This window comes from Aphis gossypii, chromosome 1, assembly GCF_020184175.1.
Source record: "Aphis gossypii isolate Hap1 chromosome 1, ASM2018417v2, whole genome shotgun sequence".
NCBI lineage: Eukaryota > Metazoa > Arthropoda > Insecta > Hemiptera > Aphididae > Aphis > Aphis gossypii.
This window is the reverse complement of record NC_065530.1, coordinates 88,386,052-88,410,044: the sequence shown is the minus strand read 5'-3', so window position 1 is coordinate 88,410,044 and position 23,993 is coordinate 88,386,052. Positions and strand designations below refer to the sequence as shown.

The window sequence follows — 23,993 nt, the reverse complement described above, 5'->3', positions numbered from 1 at the left end:
CTAGCCAGTTGGTCACTGAAAACCTGAATAATATTATATTGTGGAGGGCGGACTGATCACTTTTTCATTGCTTCTTATAATACGAAAAAGAAATTTCAAATTTCGTTACCCTAAACACCAAATGGTGAATAATTTAATTTTCTCAAGGTATTTATTATTAAATCGAGTACCTGACATTTTTCTGAAATAAATCATTGTACTACGTAAAATTGGATACCAACATTTTTGACTTGATGATGACTTGTATTTTTACCTATATTTTATATAAAATAATGGAAATAATGTATAAACATTACACTTCAGAAACAACCACTTTTACATGTTCATTTTCCCCTCCAGTGGCGGCAGTAACGTCAAACGTGACGAATTGTTTGTATGGCGTTGTCCATGCTAAAAATATACTCATACCTCAATAGTAATGGCATAATATATTTTATATTTTATAAAAATTCATTACATAATAGCTAGTAATAAGTGGACATATTATTTATACCTAATGGTTAAGTAGTAATGGTATTGATTATTGGTAGCGATAGTATCTATCGATGAGACATTTATCAGAACTTCAGGAATGCTATTCTAAACCCATATTAGTAATAACGAAAATTTAGACGCAAAAATAGTTTTAAACAAATTTGATTGTGAATTTGTGATGAATAACCTTAAAGAAAAAATATTTATAATAGCATTTTTTAGAAAATATGAAAATATATACATCATTTTAAAATTGTTTGCATTTTCCCTTTTTGTGTGATCTGTATAATGCATATAATATATATTAAGTAGGTATGCAATTTAAAATTGTTATTTAAGTGTTGATAACAATTTTTAACCTCGGTCAGAAGCAGGCGCGGTTCTAGGACTATATTCTTGTACTTATGAGGAACAGTAGATTTATAATTAGGTTTTACTAGCGAATAATATTTTTAATTTCCTTCCCTTTCCTAACATTTTTTTTAACAAAATATTTATGCTTATAGCTTCCAAAAATATCTTAAGTATTAGCAATAAAATACATTAGAGTATGTAGCTTAAAGCCTTAAAATCTTTATAATATTAATTATAATAAGTATGTACTGATGAAGATTTCGGTGTGTCTCTTTCAATTGTTTTTTCAGCCTAATTTTTGGAAATAGAGTTGTAGATAATTTCTTATAAGTTATTCTCATAGTGATTAAAAAATTATAAGAATATATAGGCACAATTTTTTTTTATTAGTATTTGAAGTTCAAATATTGACAAAAATTCGTCAAAATCATGAATATATGCAAATTATTTTGCAATTCATAAAAAATGTTGTATAAGTAGCTAAGAGTTGAAAATTTAATACAAGATTTTCCATAAGTTTAGCTTACAATAATTATAAAAGAACTTAAATTTTGGTGTATTTAGACCATTCAAACATAAACCACCTTTTTCACCAACCACTAGAAATTATATCCTAGGTTGACAAATCATCTTCGTTCAGAATCGTTTTTTGAATACAATGATACCTATCATTGGATTAAAATTTAACACTCCTATAATATATAATAGTGATCCACACGGTACCTAATGTATAACAGAGCGATACCCACTTACCCGCTTTTTTATAATATATATCTGTGAAGTTCATATTTTTGACAAAATTGGATATTTAAACTTGTAAGTTGTAAACTGCAATTATTCAAAAAAATATATACAGAATACCTTTTTCATTATAATATGACCAACGATTATTAAAGAAATTTTAACCTTTCACCATTGGTGTCGTATAGAAAAAAAATCAAAGAGTATCTACATTACATGCAGATACATCAGTTTATGTATAGTATATCTCTTGTTATAACAACCAGTTGCTATAAATAATCACCGCCCGACTAGTAACTTCTCGGTGTTGTACAATTTTATAGAATGACCCCCAGTCATAAGAAATATACATGTCAAAATATATTTTTGTAGTTATTTGAGCTTCAACTTTTTATTTATTTTTACGCATATATCTATACAGCTATATATAAAAAATTATAGTTTTTCGGTATCAATGCTGCTTTTTGTGTTTCGATTTGGTTTTGTATCTTCTTTAGCATTGTCATAAGTCGTAAACTAGTTTATTGTTTTGTGAATTCAATTAAGTTTTTTTAAATAATTATTGAAATGTATTATAACTTATTATAGTTATTTTTGTAATTTATAATTAGTAATACGAAATACGTGGATAATATTTTAAAATCATGTATAATTTAAAAATTCATATGACGTATGTTCTCATGAAAAATAATTTTAAAATGATTATATTATTAAGTGTCGTGGATTTTATTTTTTCTATAGCTTAAGTATTAAAAGGCTATGAGTAGAATAAATTATTAGCAATCATATGATTGTTTACATTGGTGAGCGCTTAAACGGTGGCTTATTTAAACTTTTTAAAGTTAAAAAATAAATTTTTCAAAAAGGATTATTGGTTTTGGAAACATTTTTTTAAGGTTATTTGAAATTTTTATATGACCATAAGATCTTTGGAAAACAAAATATAATTTTATTATTTTTATGGTTATTGTTTTTATGTTTTTATTTGGTGCTATACGAGTACATTTATAGTTCCATATCACAAAGCAAGATTTTCTCTTAAATTTTCATTACATAAAAATATAAAATTTTGATCTAATCAATACAGTTTAATTATTAGTTATTACTTATTATCAACTATTTAATTATGGTGAGTGGTATGGAGTGACACAAAATGTTAGTCCACTATTCCATCCCGTCGATACATGGATCGGACATTAAAAAATGTAATATTGATAATATATTAAAATATATAACATATATATATATATATGCATATATAGATGTATGTATTTAATTTACATAACATTACATAATAAAATATATAATTTAATATATATATATTATGTAATTATGTAATATATTATTATAAAACTATACTTTTGTGCGCGTTTTTTTAATACTCCGGTGATTTCTGTTCCGTTTTACAATTTATTATTATTATTATTATTTTTTGATTTCCGTGCAATTATCGTGTTTAACATATATATACTTTATTTAACATAATATTATTATAAATCATCAACGTGTAAATTTACTGAGTGCAACGTTTTCCATATCTCACAATAATATATATCATATTATATAATATATGTAGAATATAATCATTACATAAATTATTATTATACATTTAACAAATGGGTTATATAATCGATAACACGCGGGTGTGTGTGTATATGTGTATGATGTGTGTGTATGTGTATGATGTGTGTGTGTGTGTGTGTGTGTGTGTGTGTGTATGTATGTAGGTGTAAAGTAGATATATATATATATATATATATATATATATGTATATCTAATTAAATTAATACAAATAATAATATAATATATAGAAGTAATAATAATAATAATAATAATATATATGTATACATAATGTTTATATTATATTCCATAAATGAACAATAACGATCGTGTAACAAATTACTTATTAATATTATATTATCATAGGCGTAAAAAAAAAATCGATTTTTGATCACAATTATTTTAACCTACGCCCTCCTCCTTCCACTCGCCCTAATATTCACGCACATACATTTTGTTTGTTTTTGAATCGAACGATTTATTATTGTGTAGGTACGGAAATTCGCGTTGGCACACGTCGGACGTGTCGATCGGTATTTCCGGGCGATGGATGAAAAATACGAAGCAAAAAATTAAACGAGTGATTTTCATAGACTTATTAAATTATGTATGTCTGTCGTCCGAATTGTATAGATACCTTCTATTGTTTTCATTAAATTATACCTGCGATAGTACCTCATCATTATTTTAATTTTAACCATCTAAAATATTATATTATGTTTTTAAAAACATTTTCGGATTACAATTTTCTAAGAAATTTATCGTGGTGTACACGAACCCACATTACAGGTAAATATGGGCGTTACGTGTACTCCGTAAGCTCATAAGTGGAAGGGCGGTGAGTAGGTATACAATATATAGTATATATTATTATTTAATAGGCGTATAAATAATGTGTATCATATATATATATATATATATATATATTATAACTTAATAATATATAAGTTAACGACGACCGCCGGAGAATGAAACCACATCACTTGTATCTCCTGCGGCCGAAATGTACGTGGTTCTTATATATACAATATACATATATAGAAAAAAAACATTTCAACATACATATTTTTATGTAAAAACAGAAATTTAAAAAAAAATATATAATAATTTAAATAAACAAGTACAAAAGAATAATACATATTATAATGTAATACGTACATTTTGTATTATCAGCATTAACGTTTATTTTCTTATACAATTAATTAATATAATAATAATAATATATATTTTATAAAACAAAAGCATATTTTTATATAGGTAACGTGGTATACAATGTTCAGGTGAGAGTGACTGCTGCACACGATAATATGATATATATATTATATAAGTATATGAGTATAATTCATAATATTATTATAATAGTATAATAACGCACAGACACGAATATACGATATACACATAATATTACAATATATAATATACGCTACTATTGGCGCCGTTTGTACATAGTAAAATATCATTTAGACGTGTGTAAGAGTTATATATTATAATATGACTTAATCTGGACAACTGAGTTGTTATAAAATTCATACCTATACTACCTAACTTCATACATATAATCTCCTGCATTATATTATACTTATACTCCAAAATTAGATTAACTATTGAAATATATTTTGTAAGACACATTTCAGTTTTTTTAGTTAATGCAAAAACTAAGAAGATTAAACGATTTCAGAATATTTTGTTAATGTTTTATACGAATAATAATAATAATAATAATAAATAGTATGTTAGGTTTTGCACAGTCTTAAGATTATAAGATTCATCGACCAACTGAGTTTACAAATATATTCATTGATATAAGGCATGTTCTCGGATGTACCCGATTGTGTTGTGCATTTGAATTATGTTATATATATATATATATATGTATGTATTGTGTCAAATATTTAACTATTTTTGCAGTATGTATAGTTTTTTCGGATGAAGTTGTTCTAGTCAATGTAGATTCCATAAAAGATAATTCAGTTTTTAGCATAAAGTTTACTAGTATCATAATATTCTTTTTTAAAATGAGTAAAATGGTGAAATACTTTATATATTTTATTTAAAAATGAAAGAATTAGGTAATTGGGTAAAGATTATTTTTACCCGAGTGATGGGGGGGGGGGGGTGGAGTGAAAAAACACATTTACCATAAATAAAATATAAGAAGTTTAAACCAACTATTATTTATTTATTATTTGCTTATTATAATACCAAAAGAATTATACACCTAATCTTAAAATTTGCTGGATATCACATTACGTAAAGTCATACAAACAAAGCATTATCAAGCATGTTTAGTTTTATAGTAAGAGAGATATCTCTAGATGGGCAGTTATTGAATCATCATGTGGATCATCTATGTTACTTATGTTCTGGGTGGTGACTTATAGTAGAATATTTTATTAAATTTTTTTGTTAAGGGGCATAATGGTAGTTTGTAGGTAGAATGCAATACAGCTAAGTTATAATTTATAACCCAGAATGCCAAACAAATCTAAAAATGTCTATGATGGATAGACGATATATATCGTATGCGTGTCGATTGATTAAGTAGTGTTTAAAACAAAAATCAGCTAGGTTATCTATCTCGGTCACTTCTTAAGCGTATATTATAATTACCATAGTTTAAAGAAAATGAAAAAAAAAAATATTTATGTGTTATTATTATTGTACTCATATTTTATTTAGTTTCGTATAGTATTTGTAGGATTTTAGGTATTATAATAATTATTAATAAATTATATATAATATGTTGTACGATTGTATACACATAACTTAAACATTGAGAAAAATGATTACAAGTTTTTGATTATTGCCAGCATGATAAAATATATAGTAGGTACTATTGTAATCGTTCTCAGTACGATAGAGGAAAAATTTTTTGTATAATTGTTGGTGTGGACGGTTATCAGAAGCTCAAAAATCAACGGTTGGAGAGTAGCGTATTATTATTATTATTTTATAAAAAACATTATACCATAAGTACCAATATATACTCATATAATAATATATAACATGAATTTATACTAATATTATTATACATACAGCAGTCGAAGATTGTTTTTTTATAAATTTAATTTGGGCCATGGCTGGGACGCGCGAGATACCCTAAATATAAATATTTTTATTTTTCAAAATTATTTTATAAATTTATATATTATTATTATATAATATTTAGTATATTTATACCTCCATGTCCTAAACGGCAAAGAGTGTCGGACAAAAAGTATTACTCAGCGTAAGGTAAAATATAATTTTTTGTTGTTTATATATTATTATTAAGAGTTTTAACCACAGAAAAAATATTATGTGTGTGTATATATTATATAATATATAGCTTTGCATAAGATAAAATGTAATTTACACATAACATAGCTAAACGATTATTATAACCAATAATATTATATGCCTAAATATTTGGTTGTGATAATAGTTTTTAATAACATAACAAAAAAAATATGCGTGGATAGCTCGTAAAACACAATCCAAATCTAGGCCGTTATACCAATATTATATGTATATGTATAATTAATATAATATAGTTGTATGAATATTACGTTAAAATACTTTTTTAGCCTTTTAGGCTTACAAAATGATTATGTTTCACGATTTCAAACACGCTTACACGCTTATGAGTGCAGTTTTCTCTGTAGACTAAAATATATTATGTTATTACAGAGAGATCATATTTTATATAATAATATGCTAGAATAATACATTTTTTTTTTCAAGAAAATTGGTCATGATTTTTGTTTAAATAATATGTTAATAATATTATTATGTGTGTTTTCATATAAAATATAAGTTTTACGTATATGTATATGTATAGAGATGAAGATGAGTCGTTGAATGGTTATATATAAAACATAATATAGTTATGGCATGAATATGAAGAGGGTATACAGTTTTCTATAAATCGATTGAATGAGTAATAACAAACACACACACGCACATACGTCATATACGCCACATAAACAAACATAACGAGTAGGAAACACAGTGAATTATTATTATTATATTACAGTGTTATCGTGGACGTACCAATATCTGTGTTGTACAACAAATTAAGATGAGAGGGATGGATGGGATATAATTTAGGCGGTGGTAGTCTGCTGGAGGAAAGGCAAAAAGGAGTAGATTAGTTTCTCGGTCACGAGGAAGTTGTTAAAGGAGGTGTCGGGGAAGTATCCCCCAACAGTAGATCGTGGTCCTGCTTATACGTTCTTGTATAATACGTATGCGTGTGTGTGGTGTGTGTAAGTGTAAATTTGAGTATTTGTATTAATGTATGTGTGTGTGTATAATTCGGCGTCGCGGATTGTTTCAACGTTGACCGATCACCAATAGCGGTCGGTTCTGCGAGTTGGAATGTCGACGACCGCAAGGCCGGTCGTCGTCGTATCTCTCGTAGTCCGAGGGCAAAGCTGTTTGAAAAAAAAAACGAATGTGATAATATTAATATTATAATATTACGCATTTTACGACTTATAGCTTATTACAGTAGCGTCACGTTGCTGATGTATTGTATACATTATACACACATATCATATTACCTACTATATAACATAGTAATAAGTATTGAATAACAGGTGGGTTTTGACGGGACGTTGGGTTATGTTAATACTAATTGATTTTCTTGAGGCTACACCGGAGGTTTTAAATAGATTTCTTGTATATAATTTGTAATACATATTGTGAGATTTATATACATTTATTTATATTAATATATTAAAATAATTTAAATCATTTTGAATTGTCATAGAGACGTGCAATTTAAATAAGCAAACATGATTTTGTATTTTAAAATATGTATATTAACCAGAAATCATACATAAATATAATCTTAAAACTGTTAATTGATTTTCAATTTCTTAATTTTTTACAAAGAATTATTGTTTTCTCCTCAATATTACATAATATTACACACACACACACATATATATATATATATACATGTATGTAATATGTATTTGTTCCTGATGATTTCTGATTCTCTATATCGAATCTAAATATCGACTACACCTTGTCTTGCAACGATAATCAATATTATTGTTTTAAAAACTAGCAATATAAATGAAGAAACAAAAACATATTAGATCAGTTAACCTATGTTACGTAAATATAATATAATTATAAACTATTGCACGTATAATATTATCGTAAGTAGTGCGTAATAAATTATATACTATGTCTATATATAAACGTGCATATTATACATAGTGTCTATGAACTGCGATAGACTAAATACTTAAGAATAGTAACGTAATATGTGTGTACAATTAAGGATGATGATTCACAAAGAGTATAGGCCTCTAAAATTCTATTATTTTAATCATTCTGTTGTTCAACTATAATATTATAAGCCAGGGGTCGGCAACCTTTTTGGTGTAAAGGGTAAAAAAAAAATTACGGGTCATACACCTTATTTTATTTATAGTTTAAATTTTAAACAAAGTTTATAGTTATATCAAATTTAATTTATTTAAGTTTCATCACTGTTTGGTACATATTTTTTCGTGGTATATACGTATTAACAAAGTTTTAATAATAATACAAAATAAAAAATACCAATAAATTAATGTGATTTTTGAATTTGGATAGATTGTAATCACAGATCGCATAAAATCGCTACATAGATAACGGGTGGTTGCTGACCACTGTTATAAGCAATTAAACTTGACAATTCCATAAATTCGCATTTAAATAAATCAATAATATTAAAGAATAAAATAAAGTTAGCATCCTTGGTGAATCATACTATATAATGTGTAAACATACAATATAATATACTATGTATTATATTATAATACACTTACATGGGCTCAAGAAAGGTCGTCGAGACATAGAAAAGCGATGCGTCACGTATCGCTCACCCAATTGTCACACCTCTTGCAGGAACTTCACCGGGCACATTCCCTGTTTGTTCTCTGCGTTTCGGATCATTACCGAGCCGTCTGGTCCTTCACCAATTTGGATAACGATCTATATATAAACAAACACACGAAATGCGTTAGGTACTATAGTCACAGTTAGTTGTGATACGCGATGTGAATATTCTAAGTAGGCGTGCGAAATATAGGTACATAATAATACGACATAACTATTATGGAAGAACATCCACGTGACTACCAGAAATATTTAAAAATTCACGTTTTTGTACAAAAGTAAATTATTTTTGTTTTATCATACTATCTATTATGTATAATACGATCATACTGTGTTCGTCTAATTCGTCTAAGCCCAAATATGTTTTTTTAAAGCAACTTTTCAGATTGAATATTATACTATTCCTGTTTGTTTTTAAATTTATTAAATAGATTCATTTTTATGTACGTTAAGATAACCTGATAAAATAATTGTAAAACAACGAAATTCGACGAATATGCGCAGCAAATTTGTTTTTAACTAAATCAACTTTGATAATTTAGTTGTTATTATAGAATTTTAGTTATAAATAAAACAGTGATATTCTTTGAATTTTAGCAAGTTACTTTCACCAATTTATTATGCCGTGTGAAATCATTTTAAAAAAGTGTCCCATTTTTGTTTACTAGAAATAATTATTTGCTATTGTCTGAAATTTTTAATCGGTCTTAAATAAACACTATTGTACTGAAATTTAATAATTAAGAAATCAGTTAAAATGTAACTAGTAGTGAGTATAATAATTGTTGAATTTTAACTCGTTATAATAAATTCAAATAAAACGTCATAATAATATTATCCTAGCTATATGATCGAATTGATTTGAAAGTTTTTTAACAGCTTAACACGGCGCAGTGTATAGATAATATACGTACATTGCTGCGTAGAAGAACTAAATTTACCTAATAATATTATTAAAACATTCAATTTCCCACGAAATATATTATTATTATATTATAGTGCAGCCAATTGTCGATGAACAGTTTGGAGTAATAATCTAGATTTGTTTCTTGTTAACTTATAATTGTCTCGCACTATAGCAATATTACAGTAATAATTCTATCATGTATAATTGTGTTTAACATGTCCGTTTCTCTAGTAATTATTATTACTACTATTTAAATGACTGAAAAAAAACAAATATCAAGAGATTTAAAATCTAATGGACTGTTATTATTTATAGGTCTAATAAATTATTCCACTTGCTTAGAAATATGCCAGGATCTGGGTAATCCCTAAATTTGAGTAACTGTGATAGAATATAGTATAACGGTATCTATATGGAATTGGTTTTTAATATTTTTGGTTGCTCGTACTATTTACGGCTGTGGATTTTGGAGAGATCGAAATTACTTACTATTCTTAACTAATTAGTTTACGTTTTATAACTACTGATGTGTAATAGATAGAGGATAAAGTACTGTTTAATATTGTATTTATTTATGATATTATTAACTATATAAAATATAGAATAAATAATGATAATAGATGACACGAAGTTGACGGCGTGGAGACTTCTACAGTTAAAAGTATAATTCAATTTAAGAGTCGTTTGATGTTAAATATTTTGGTAGTAGTTAACTTAAAATAACATTTTTACAAAAATAAAATAATAATCATTCTTATAATTCCTCGATCTATTATTTTATTACAAGTAATATATTATAACAACTTCATAATTAAACCTTACATTTCATTTTTTTTTTAAATTTAATATTTTTTAATTCATTTGGTGTAATACTGTTCTTTAATTAATAACAATTATTATTTTTATTATTTTATTTTTACTAAAAAATGAAATATGGTCATGTTATAAAAATGTTGAAATAATAATTTTTATTATTAAAAATGAAACGCAATTAAAATTTTAATTGTCTTTAATACCTACTTATTTTGGCTGGAGGTACTTCATTATCTGTTACTAAGGATTTAAATACACCTATTGTAACGTTTGGCACGGTTCAACGCGTGAATACATAATACCAGTATTATACACAAGGTGTCTGATAACGGATACTGATAATAGCTGCCGCAACTTAAAATAACGTTGGATTTCAAATAATTTTAATATGCATGTATAATAATAACTTGTTAGATAAAATTTGATATTATTTATGATTATAGGCAGTAGTCCGAAAAATGATTCATTTTTTTTTGGAGACGACGGCATTGAATTTGTTGCCAACATACAATTTCTATAAGTTTTAATTTAAAACTATTTTTCTTTTGCTGTAGTTGTTTCACTACTTAACTAATTGATAGTTATTATATTTTTTGGTTATGTTTTTGAATTAATCATCTATATATTTAAATTACTGAAAATAATAATAAACTCATCATCGTAGAAAACAAATAAATAAATGAGAAAATATTGAACTGTATGAACTATTGATAATGAACACAGTTTAAGATCACTGTCTTAAAAAAATGATTATACAAAACTGATATAACTTACGCTGTATAATTCATACAGTATTTATAAAATGTCATATTATAATTTAGGAAAACATTGTCTTATATGCGATCACACGCATGTCGGCAATAACATATACAAAAAAACCTAGATGCTGTACAGGCACAAAATGATATTATGTATGTATATGCATATAAATTTATTTTAATAGCTTTTAGTTTAAAATTATTTTAACTCAATAATAAAAATAAAAATATATGATATACTACCTAATTGAATTCGGGAATTAGTTCGTTCACAAATGTTCACGTTTGGTTACCGTTTAACTGTCGGTTCTTTTATCTGTCGTTATGGTAATTATTTTCATCGAATTATTATTATCATTATACAAGTAACATCACAGAAAACTGTAAGATGTAAATACATTAATTTTCAGAGGAATGAAGACACAAACTTCACTACGTACAAAACATATATGTATAATATATGTATAGCGAGTAATATACACAAAATGGTTTTTATAATATGCGCTCCTGCTATAAATATAATATATCACTTATATGATGAAAAACGAGTTATATTATAATCACAGAATGGTATGAAATCGATAAAACCTAACCGCGAGACAATGCAGCCCCAGGAGTTGGTTAGTCGCGTATTTTCCTGGTATATATACGTAAACAAGTGCCACGCCTAACAATATTATTACCTATATAAGTGGAAAATTCAAGGTTGCGTCAAACCGAAAAAAACATTTCAAGAATAAAATATTTATGTTTCTAACCTAACCTAATTGTATCTTTTTCAGGTGGTTAATAAATTCCACTGAAACAATGACATTTTCAAATCAAAATATTTATAAGTTGTGTATTTAAATTATATATTTTGTCTACAGATGTATGGTCCTAGTTTTTAGGTAAAGGTTAATATGTACATGTACTTTATGTTTTAACTGAAAATTGTTTTTTATTCATTAATCGTTTATTCATAAAAAAAATCTGTACATCTTTACTTGAGTGTTAATATGAAAATAAAAAAAAGAGTACAATCTATACCTTATTATATCTACATAACGTATTTAGCATTCATCACCAAGTGAATGATTTATGGGTAGGTACATCTATAACTAAATAGAACTTAAACTACAAAATTGTTTATTAAAGACGAAACAATCATGTATAACTATTTATACTTGTGTTTAATTTGATATAAGTATATAAACCTCAAAATCAGTATATATTCTATGACCTGTCATAAGACATAGGTATAAAGGATCTTATGTTTTTTTCCTAAAAAGAGAAACTGAAGGCTATATTATTATAATTTAATCAATTTCACTGTTTTTACCACTTACTTTAATAACAATACAATATAGAATTTGAAAATTGGAAACAGTGGAATTTTGTAACAATAGCAACGAATCATCTGGACAGACGGGCCCAATTACAACTGATATATAAAGAATATTTTATACCAATTAGAGTAAGTATACTGTATAACATACTGTATACACTTATAAATATATATATTGCGTATAAATAGAAAATTTAAAGTCTCAAAACAGTGGAAATAACAATTTCGTCATAATAAAAGTTATAGTTAATTAAATGTTTTTAATGATGTACAGGGAAATTGTACAATATTATTATACATTTCATATAGATGAAATATTAAAATATAGAGCTAATGTAGTAGTTATTTGTGATAAATTCATTGTAATTTGGTTATTACTATTATTTTTTTTAACAATATTATATTGATTAAATTGAGTAAATTATTATTATAATAGTATAAAACATGAATTTTTGATAAATATAAGTGACTAGGAAAAAACACGGGTTCATCAATCTCATATATAATATTATATAATAATATGTATAATGTAAATATATAATGTTATAACTAGATTGCAGTTTTTTTGTAGCCTAATTTGAATACAAATTGCTTCATTTACAAACAGCAAATTACTAAAACGTTAAACGATCGCTATTCTTTACTTATCTTTTGAATTTTTTTTTAACATTCCAGCGTGTTTGTCACAATAGCTAAACAGTATTAAATAATTGGATTTTGTTCTTTTGCTTAAAATATTAAAATTCAAGATCAGAATTTTAGTAATAGAACATAAAAATACAACAAAATCAAATCATGTTACTGAATTTCATAATGAAATAACTTTTATTTTTTACAATTTAAATAAGATCTTCAAATAAAAATCGACGGAAACAACATTGAAATTATGTATAACTAGGTAGTTGAACCTATGCAATTTGTATCCCTTTAAAAATCCTACTCTTATATTTCTCAAAATGTGTGTTAAGTTCGTTAACTTTTAAATTGATTTCTCTCTGTTTGTTTGTGCTTTACGCAATCCTAAACGTATGGACCGATTGCGACAAAACTAGGTACAGATGTATATTAGACCTATGGTCTAGGTTAAAAAGTGATAGGCCCAGCCCTGAGAGGTGCTCAAACAGACATTTTGAGATGTATGATGGACATTTTTGTTTATAGATGGTTGCTATGGCATGGTTGTATCAACCTATCCATGGTTGACAACAAACAAAGAACAGACAGACAAACAGACAGAAATCCATTTTTATATATAAAGATTAATAATTGGTAAAAAGGATATTCAACTTGACTTAAATTGTTAGGTACTTAATAATAATTGATTGTAGTTGGGTGGTCATAAAAGTTTATTTGTTCGTAACCAAGGAGTTAGGTAAATAATACTGACTCAATAATATATGAAACAATTAAGTACCCTTCCAAAATAATTTATACGAATAATAATATTATGTTTACTGTTTACTTGTTGACGACATTATTGAGGTATTTTTATAATATATAAAAGCCAAATATTTAAATCTATATTTAATTATATGAAAATAAGCATGGCGAATGTATTGGTAAGGTTTCAGTGATATTTTTAAACATTAAATGTGAGTGTATGACTATTACAGTTAGAAGGGAAGTTATCAGTTTTATTAGTATCACATTCAACACAATTTTTATATAAATAAAGGTAAATAATTCATTTTCGTTTTTTTTAGATTCTGAACAGAGTGATGAATGTATTGATTTTACAATCATGTATGTTTTTTTTTGTTTTTTTTTTGTGTCTGTGTACAGCATAACTAGTCGAAATAATGCTTCAATTTCAAACTTCGGAGGTGGTTTCCGATGGAAATGTGAATATCCTTGGTGCATTATAGAGGTAAAAAGTAAACATTTTCCAACAGTTTTCAAAAAAATCGAAAAAAACAAAAAAAGATTATTAAAAAGTGGGCAAGTGGGTACCGTTCTGCTGTACATTAGGGGGCGGGGTTGACCTCGGACTAGGGTAGGTTAAATTTGAATGCAATGATAGGTATCATTGTATACGAAAAACGATTCTGAACGAAGATGATTGTCGGCCTAGGATATAATTACCAGTGGTTGGTGAAAAAGGTGGTTTATGTTTTAATGGCCTGAATACACCAAAATTTAAGTTCTTTTATAATTATTGTAAGCTAAACTTATGAAAAATCTTGTATTGAATTTTCAACTCTTATAGCTACCTATACAAACATTTTTATGAATTTACCTACAAAATAATTTGCAAATATTCATAATTTTGACGAATTTTCGTCAAAAAAAAAATTGTGCCTATGTATTCTTATAATTTTTTAATTACTATAAGAATAACATATGAAAAACATTGTATAAAATTTTCAAGTATTTTGATAGGGCCAAAAAAATTTTATCAACACTTCAAAAAATTTTTTTTAGAAAAATTGAAAATTTCAGTTGTCTAAAAATAAAAAAAAAAAATAAATAGCTCAAAAAAACTCAAAATATTTTGAAAATTAAATCATGTAAGGAAAATGCCAATCTAAATAATTGGTAACATTTTCAAGTATCTACTACTTATACTTTTTGAATAATAACAAATATTTAAAATCGTTTGAGGATAAATCGTTATCGTTACGCGATTTCGTAAAAATTTAAAATTCAAACGCACTTAAAATTTTTCTTATAATGATGCTTCGAGTTTTCTCTATAGATACTCGAAGGAAAACTTATGGAACACTTAGTGTTATATTTTCAATTCTTAGTTATTAACACAAAAAATTTTATGATTTTTCAACTTCAAAATTACTTGCAAATTTTCGCGTTTTCGACAGATTTCGTAAAAATTTGAACTATAAACGCTTATAAAAAAAAATTGTGACTTATGATTTTCAGTTTTTTTTAGCTACAATAAGAACAACTCATAAGGAACCATGTATTAAATTTTCAAGTTTTTTTGGTCATCCAACATTTTTTTACCGACACTTCAAAAAAAATTCGCATAAAAATCGAAAATTTCAGTGGTCTATAAATAACTCAAAAAAGTCAAAAATTTTTGAAAATTTAACTGTATATAGATAACACTAACATAAACATTTGGTGACAATTTCAAGTATTTACAGTGATTAGTTTTTGAATTACAATCATATAAAAAAATCGATTCGGTCGAAAACTGGTTTTGCGTAAAAATTCCTGTTTTTTCGTCATTTTTTTTTGTTTTTCTCGATTTTTTTGAAAATTGTTGGAAAATGTTTACTTTTTACCTCTATAATGCACCAAGGATATTCACTTTTCCATCGGAAACCATCCCCGAAGTTTGAAATTGAAGCATTATTTCGACTAGTTATGCTGTACACAGACACAAAAACAAAAAAAAAAAAACATACATCATTGTAAAATCAATACATTCATCACTTCGTTCAGACTCTAAAAAAATGACTTACAAAACCGCGTTAAATAACAGTTTAGCCTCAAACGATTTTTGATATTTGTTGTTATTCAAATAGTATAAGTCGTAAATATTTAAAAATTTTACCAGTTATTTAGATTGTCATTTTTTTTACATGATTTGATTTTCAAAATATTTTGACATTTTTTGAGCTATTTATAGACAAATGAAATTTTCAATTTTCCTAAGAATTTTTTTTTGAAGTGTCGATAAAATTTTTTTGGCTGAGTCAAAATATTTGAAAAATTAATACAAAGTTCCTCATAAGTCATTCTTATAGCGATTAAAAAATTATAAGAATACATAGGCATAATTTTTTTTTATTAGCATTTGAAGTTCAAATTTTGACAAAAACTCATCAAAATCATGAATATTTACAAATTATTTTGTATTTCAAAATTCATAAAATTGTTTATATTTATATCTAACGTTAAATATTCTAGACTAACAAATCATCTCCGTTCAGAATCGTTTTTCGAATACAATAATACCTATCATTGCGTTCAAATTTAACCTACCCTAGTCCAAGGTCCATCCCACCCCTTAATGTACAGCAGAGCGGTACCCACTTGCCGGCTTTTTTTTTCAGTGTTTTTCAATAAATGTACAAAACAATTGTGAAATTTACGATCTATAGAAAAATCGATTGTTGATTAGTTAGTTTTCTAACGAAATCGATGTTCGCCTTAGTTGAATTTTTTTTACTCAAATGCTTGATAGTGGTTTAAAAACTATTTTGTGCGTTACTTATTTTGTTCGCTTAATATTAGTCAACTCTTTGTTGAAAACAAGTGTGGTGTTGTTATCACATTTTTCATCGTATTTTGCGTTCTCCTCAAAAACTTCTGGAAATTCGGAAATTACCTTCAGTGAAGTACAATTTGTTATAATCAGTGCGATTTATAGCTTATTTTTGTATATAATATTGATAAATGACACTTAATCCGTAATTTAGGAAACATAAGAAAAATATCACAAAATTGCATAAAAAACTTTTTATTACTTCTTTCGAAATCTAAAATAAAATGAATGTTTTATAATTTTGATAACCTATTCGTACGTGTACGTATACATATAATGATACAATTATATATTACACGGTTTGATGTAAAATAATGGGTAGAAAGGGAGTGTGTTTGAAATAACGACTTGAGTAGGCTAACAAAAATATAACCACAGCAGTGTAAACGTATAATAATATTAAGCTCTCGCGAGGTAATTGTTTCAGTGGTTATCGCGTAGCTGTAGTATCTGTAAAATACATTATACGTAGGATGATAATATATTACGCATCGTTTAATTCGTGGTATGGATAGTTTGCGTTTAAGTGATAAACAATGATGAGTGCCTAGAATCGGATAAATAATCATTATATTATTATTAATTTTTTTTCAGGATTCATATAACCCACATGTCATAAAGTTAATAATGAATTTCTTTTGTGTTATGAAGATAAAATTGGAAAAAAGTAATTGAAATACATATTTAAAAATATCATATGAAAATATTATTGTCATATTTATTTTTACTTCTTCCAGTTTATTACATTTAGTCGATTGATCGATAAACGCTTAAAACTTTATTTGGTTCCTTTTAAACAAATAATTAATTACGAACAAAAATGGTAATCAGAAAATAGTTTTTGATAATAAGGAAGAAAAAAAACCTATTTGTAAGTAATATAAATATTCGTGTTTTAATGTGTATTTCGATAGGAAAAATGAAAACTACTTTAATTAGAATGTACGTAATATTGTTTGTGTACAATATAAAAAAACATTTTCGTCGGTAAGGGGTTATGAAGAGAGAGAACAAGACAAACTTAATTATTTGAACTAAAGCACAACTCGCGCATTAATCAATAGCATGGCCGGAATACGACGACGAGGAGCTAAATTGGAAAAACATTAAGTGGTCATAATGAATTATGATTAATTAAAAGGAAAATTAATCTTTGCGAAATATCAACGCAAAAGGATAATTAATCAAATGTGTAATCGATTTTAAAGTATCGTCATTATAGAAAAACAAGATTTTGATAATAATAATACAATGACGGCTGTGGTATAATAATAAATATTAATAAAATATAATTAAATTTTTAACACATATTTGAGAACTCTTTATTATATAACGAAGCATATTGTGTAGGCTATGCTGGATAGTTATGATCATAAGAAGTCAAATAAAGAAAAATGTAGAAAATAGTATAGTTTCTGCCATGATTACAATTTATATGTTCTAAATTCAAATCAATAATCAGGCACAGTGCACGCCTAAAAATCCATTAAAAATGAAAAAGATGAAGTTGTCGTCGGTGATAAAATATAGAAGTAGAGAAGTGGCAGAGATTTAATAAAGTAGTACGAGTGTTTAATTGTGACCAAACAAGTGAGTAATCCTATTGTATATGTATAAGCCATTTAAGAGAGTTATTGATTTTGCACACGATTTAATCTTAAATAATCTTAAAAAAATATTCCAAAAGTATTCCAAATAACTATACTATACCTAAAAATCAACTCAACTGAGGCAAATTAAAGTATACGATGATAATTAATGAAAATTAACATTTTAATGTTACATTAAATAAAATCTAAAAGTTAAGAGTTTTATTAACAGCAATATGAATATCATGATTAAGTTCATAAAGGGAGTAAGATTCAAGATATAACTTTCTTAAGAAGAATTTCATCAACAGTATAACTGTTGAGGGTAACTAAATATGGGATTAATTTACCTAGATAAGGTTATGACATGAAATTTGTCTAAGACAAGCTAACCAAGATGTTTTATTCAAGAAGCAAAGGTTTTGACGATAGATTGAAAACATCATTATTTTTTTATTTTTTTTTAAGAACATTTAATATCATCAGCAAAAAGAAACAATTTAGCTTTAGTTATCCATTTATTGAATTAATTAACGAAAAGTGAGAAAAATAGTGAAATAAGGTGACATCCCCATTGGATACCGCATGTGCGATTTGTGAAAGTGGATATAGATAGAGATATAGTTAAATACCAAAATGATTTTGTTTCTATTAGATAGCTTTAAGAAATTACCAGGAGAGGAAAAGATCACTAATATTGAGTAGCTTGAACTCTTTAATTAGAAGGCCATGATAAAATTTATCAGTTGTAATCAAATTTACTTGCTATTCCTTATACTCTTAAATATCAGTTAGACAAAGTACAAAATCAACACTTCTAGTAATAAATCTACGCTTTTCATCAATAATTATATGATTCAAAATTATATTTTTTACTTTAATTTTAAATTTTTTACTCTTTTAAATAACAACATCCATTTAAATTTTATATTCTAAATCTCAATATTATTATGAATATTTAGACCTACGAAACTCAAATTTTTGACAAGTAATTTATTAATTATTAGTTATAAGTATTTGAAGTTTAGAAAAGCGTGGAGTAATGTTTAATATTTTGTGAGGTAGCCTTGTACTATTCCGCTTCGTTAATCTAAATTTTATATTCTACTATAATCTTTATTAAATTCGTATTCAAAATTTTATTTTCATAATTAAAATTACACTTAATTAATAATGATTGTTTTAGTTGTTTTAATTAAATACTTAGAAATTGGTTACGATAAAAAATAGTAAAATTTTATTTCTCAACGATTTCAAGTTATATAAAAACATTTTTAAAAACTTTAATATTTTTCGAAAAACTAATGAGTATTTAGTATAGATATATAATAATATATTAATAATACTTAAATGATACAATTATATGGCAAACGTGGAATTGGTTCCCGGGTCAATTAATTGTGTACGAATTGGTTCCCAAAAAAAAACTTTCCAGTATACAACTGTTCGAATAGGTTCCCGAATAAAATTACTTATCAATTTATCAGTCTACAACTCACTGTTACAAGATAAGTATATTTACAATCGATAATCTTATAATATTCTATTAGATTTTACGATGTCTGGGAAAGTTTATAAATATCATTTTATATCTAATAGATTTATATTTCGTCAGTCTTGTAACAACTAACCTAGTGCGTGCATTAAAATGGAAGTGATGTTCAGTGAAAAAAATAAAAAACTCTTCGTTATTAACGGTCTCCAAAAACAACTATCGGGAAATATGGAGTGTTGGACTTGTAAAAAAAGAAAATGCAATTCGTTTTTTAAAAAAAATAATTTAAATAATATTGAAGAATGTAACCTTGAACACAATCATGAGAAAGATAGTGAAAACATATTGGACAGGCAAACAATAAGAAATAACTTAAAAAGAAAAGTTCAAGGAAATCTTGAACGTCCAAAAAAAATTTTCTAAGAGTTACTAGTCAATGGTGATATTGAACAGTTTACAGCGCATGACGTTTTTAGAGTAAGACAAAATATTCACGCTAGTCAATTAATTAAATTATCTAAATTACTTAAGACTTTAACAGAACTCCATGAAGCATTAGATAATTATGATATAATAACTAATCGTGGTGAAAATTTTAAATTTATTAATGATTGTTAAACAAATATTGTAATTTTTACTTGTTCACATAATTTAGAGATACTCAGAAAAATGAAAACAGTGTTGATGGAACTTTTAAAAGTCACCCAAAATTGTTTTACCACCTTTTTACCATCCATGGTGTAAAATATAACAATTATTTTCCATTAGTTTTTTTCCTGCTGTTCAACAAGAACAGTACTACTTATATACAAGTATTTAGATTTATAGAACATCACATGAGGCCTGAAATTATTTTTGCTGATTTTGAAAAGGCTATTCAACTGGCAGTATCTGAAGTTTGGCCACAGTATAAATTAAGAGAATGTAGATTCCACTTAAAATAGGCGTGGTGGAGAAAAATTCAATCTTTAGGACTCTCACATGAATTTAAAAATAAAGATTCAGAGATGGGTAAATATTAAAATACTTTTTCGGATTACCTTTATTGTCATCTGATATAATACAACACGTTTATGTTGAGCTGATGGCTATAAAACCAGTACATAAAAAACTTGATACATTTTTTGATTATGTACTTGAAAACTATATTAAAAATGATAGTGATTTTTACAGAAAATTTGGGCAGATTTTTCAGCCACTTTAAAACGAACAGCAAACTGTTGCGAATCGTTTCATGGAAAACTGAATTCTAAATTTTATTCTACCCACCCAAATATTTTTTTATTGATTGAACAATTAAAAGCAGTGCAATGAGAAACATACGTAAAGCAAAGAAGCTCACTTAAATCAAAGTCGAAAAAAATTGCTGAAAAAGAAAAGTTTATTGATGAAAAAATTAAAAAATTGAGAGAGGGCCAAATTTGGAACCTACAGTTCGTTAAAAATGTGTGTTGTAAATTCATAGCACACTCATTTTTTTCTTATATTATTTACCTATTTTGACTTATTATTACTTATTTATTACAACCACAATTATTATTATTGATAAATACGCATGTACAGTATATTATGTATATATTAATACATTATACTAAGCAACATTTTTAACCATACCTAGTATTCTATATAGTGTTTGAATTATTCGAACTTATTTGAATTCTAGACAGTCCTAAGTCTAAATAAATGAGAAGGAAATTGTTGGTGGTTGAATATATCATAATAATTTGAAAAGTAAACTTAACAAGGTTAATTATTGTGAAAGCTTGTGGAAACCAATTCGTATATTACCTGTAAACAACTCGGGAATCAATTCGACAATTTAGAACAAATTCGTAGTGGCCCAATTATATGATAACGGTTTAGGCACCTACCTGATCTCTCAGCAACGTGAGTGGATTATTGTCAACGTCCAACACCTGTAAATTGATTGTAACTTGCCATGGTCTTTCTCCAGGCTGCACTTTGGTCACGTAATTGTATGGAAAGTAACCGACGCGACCGAAGCATTTACCCTTCCACCAGGCCGGGTCTGATGTATCGATAACAGTCACCTTATATCCTGCCCTAAAATACATATAACACGAATTAGGATTATAAAATAATTATTTTTTTAAATTATTAAAAATAAACTATTTTGTAAAATAATTCTTTGTATGTTTCATCTACTTGAAAATGTATAGTATAAATATTTAAACTAAGAGAACATGTGTATTGTATCTACCCATTTCGACCATAAGTTATACTGTAATGAGACATTTTTTAGAAATGATGCAGAAAAAAGCAATTTATTAATTATCAAGCTATAACCAACATTTTTTAAAATTGCAATAAATTAGTGCTCAGGTTAAAGATATCCAGCAATAGTTTAATTTTGCTCAAATTGTCCATTTAGGCTAATATATCTAATTTGAAAAAAACTGTAAATTGTTTGAAATTCTGTATTATATTAACGTGAATAATAATAAGTTCGGTCGAAATTGGTTGTGGACCGCGTCAATAATATATATAGTTATTACATGTATTAACAATAACAATTGTCAAATAGGAACTTATACCTATATAAAAATTGTCATAAAGGTGTTTATACTTATTGTAAATATCAAGGCTGGGCAAGTTAACTATTTTTTTAACTCATTAAGTTAATTTGAAAAATCTAAGTTAAAAGTTACTTTTCACTTTTATTTAACTTGTTAAAGTTACAAGTTAATTTAGTTAAAAATAAGTTATTTTTTTTTTCATATAAAACGTATAATTACTTCATTTACACTTCATGTTGAAGATTTACAAATAACATAATATTATAATGTAGGTCTTTATATCTTTAAAAAATGTATTTTGCTGTAGGTACTTATACATTATGAAATTTAACAAAATAATTAAATTAGTAAATAGTAAATATAATTAGTCACTCCCTCACTCTGAGAAAAATTATTCTTATCATTTCCATGAATGAAATTAAGTATAACAAACCACAAATTTGAAATTTTAATTAAAACTAAGAGTTCCCTAGCGTATATGGGATATTGGATACGGATAATATTAAATATATGTTTTTATTTTCTAAATAATAATTACCTACCCGTATTACACTATTCTTTAATATTTAGACATACTATATTCTATGAAAAAGAATAATATAAAATATTATTCTTTATTTCTCATAAGTCGTTTGGTATATTTTCTAAGTGTAAGTTCTATTAACTATTAGTATTGTTTAAATATATAGTAACTATAATATTATAGTATATTATGTAATCAATAATAGGTCTCTACTTGTATTTAAACACGTTATTCTAAAATCCAGACATAGGTATTGCAGAATACTTCGACAGTCTATAATATTTAGAATACTTAATACTTACAGAATAATTTATATTTAACATAATAATAATAATTATTATTTTTTATATATTATTATTTATTATACAAAATGCAATAATAAATCTTTAAGGTTCGTACAAAGAAAAAAAATAACTTAATATGACTATAAAATAAATAAGCGCGTTAAGTTAGAAGTTTCTTTAAAAAATAAGTAACTCGTTAAGATAGAAGTTACTTCTTTAAAAAAAGTAACTCGTTAAGTAACTTAGTTAAAAGTAACTTAATTATTTAACTCGTTAATGTCCAGCCTTGGTAAATATAATGTATGAAATTCATTTTTTTAAATCCTCATCTGAGTATTAAACTTAAAACGAGATGAAATATTGATTTTATGAGTTGAGTACGGACGAGATGAATTTTATTGAATGAATTACGATATTATAGAAATTAAATACCCTTTTTCAGTAATTAAGAGTTTTTATCAATATTCAAACAAAGAAATTTTAAATAACTTAAGTGAAATATTCTAATTAAAGTGTTAAATAC

The 23,993-nt window shown here is 25.9% G+C and overlaps 1 protein-coding gene across 15 annotated transcripts in view; it reads right to left on the bottom strand.

Annotated features, from left to right (window-relative positions):
• Positions 1-3,024: 3,024 nt before the first annotated feature.
• LOC114128466 (uncharacterized) overlaps positions 3,025-23,993 on the bottom strand; it is a 274,228-nt gene continuing 253,259 nt past the window's right edge. For all 15 annotated transcript variants that reach the window (XM_027992968.2, XM_027992967.2, XM_027992966.2 and 12 more), the window contains 3 exons: positions 21,998-22,190; positions 8,937-9,102; positions 3,025-7,544 (listed from right to left, as the gene is read on the bottom strand). In XM_027992968.2, the coding sequence (XP_027848769.1) occupies positions 9,001-9,102; positions 21,998-22,190 (295 nt within the window). In that variant the 3' untranslated portion in view covers positions 3,025-7,544; positions 8,937-9,000. The remainder of the gene's footprint in view (positions 7,545-8,936; positions 9,103-21,997; positions 22,191-23,993) is intronic.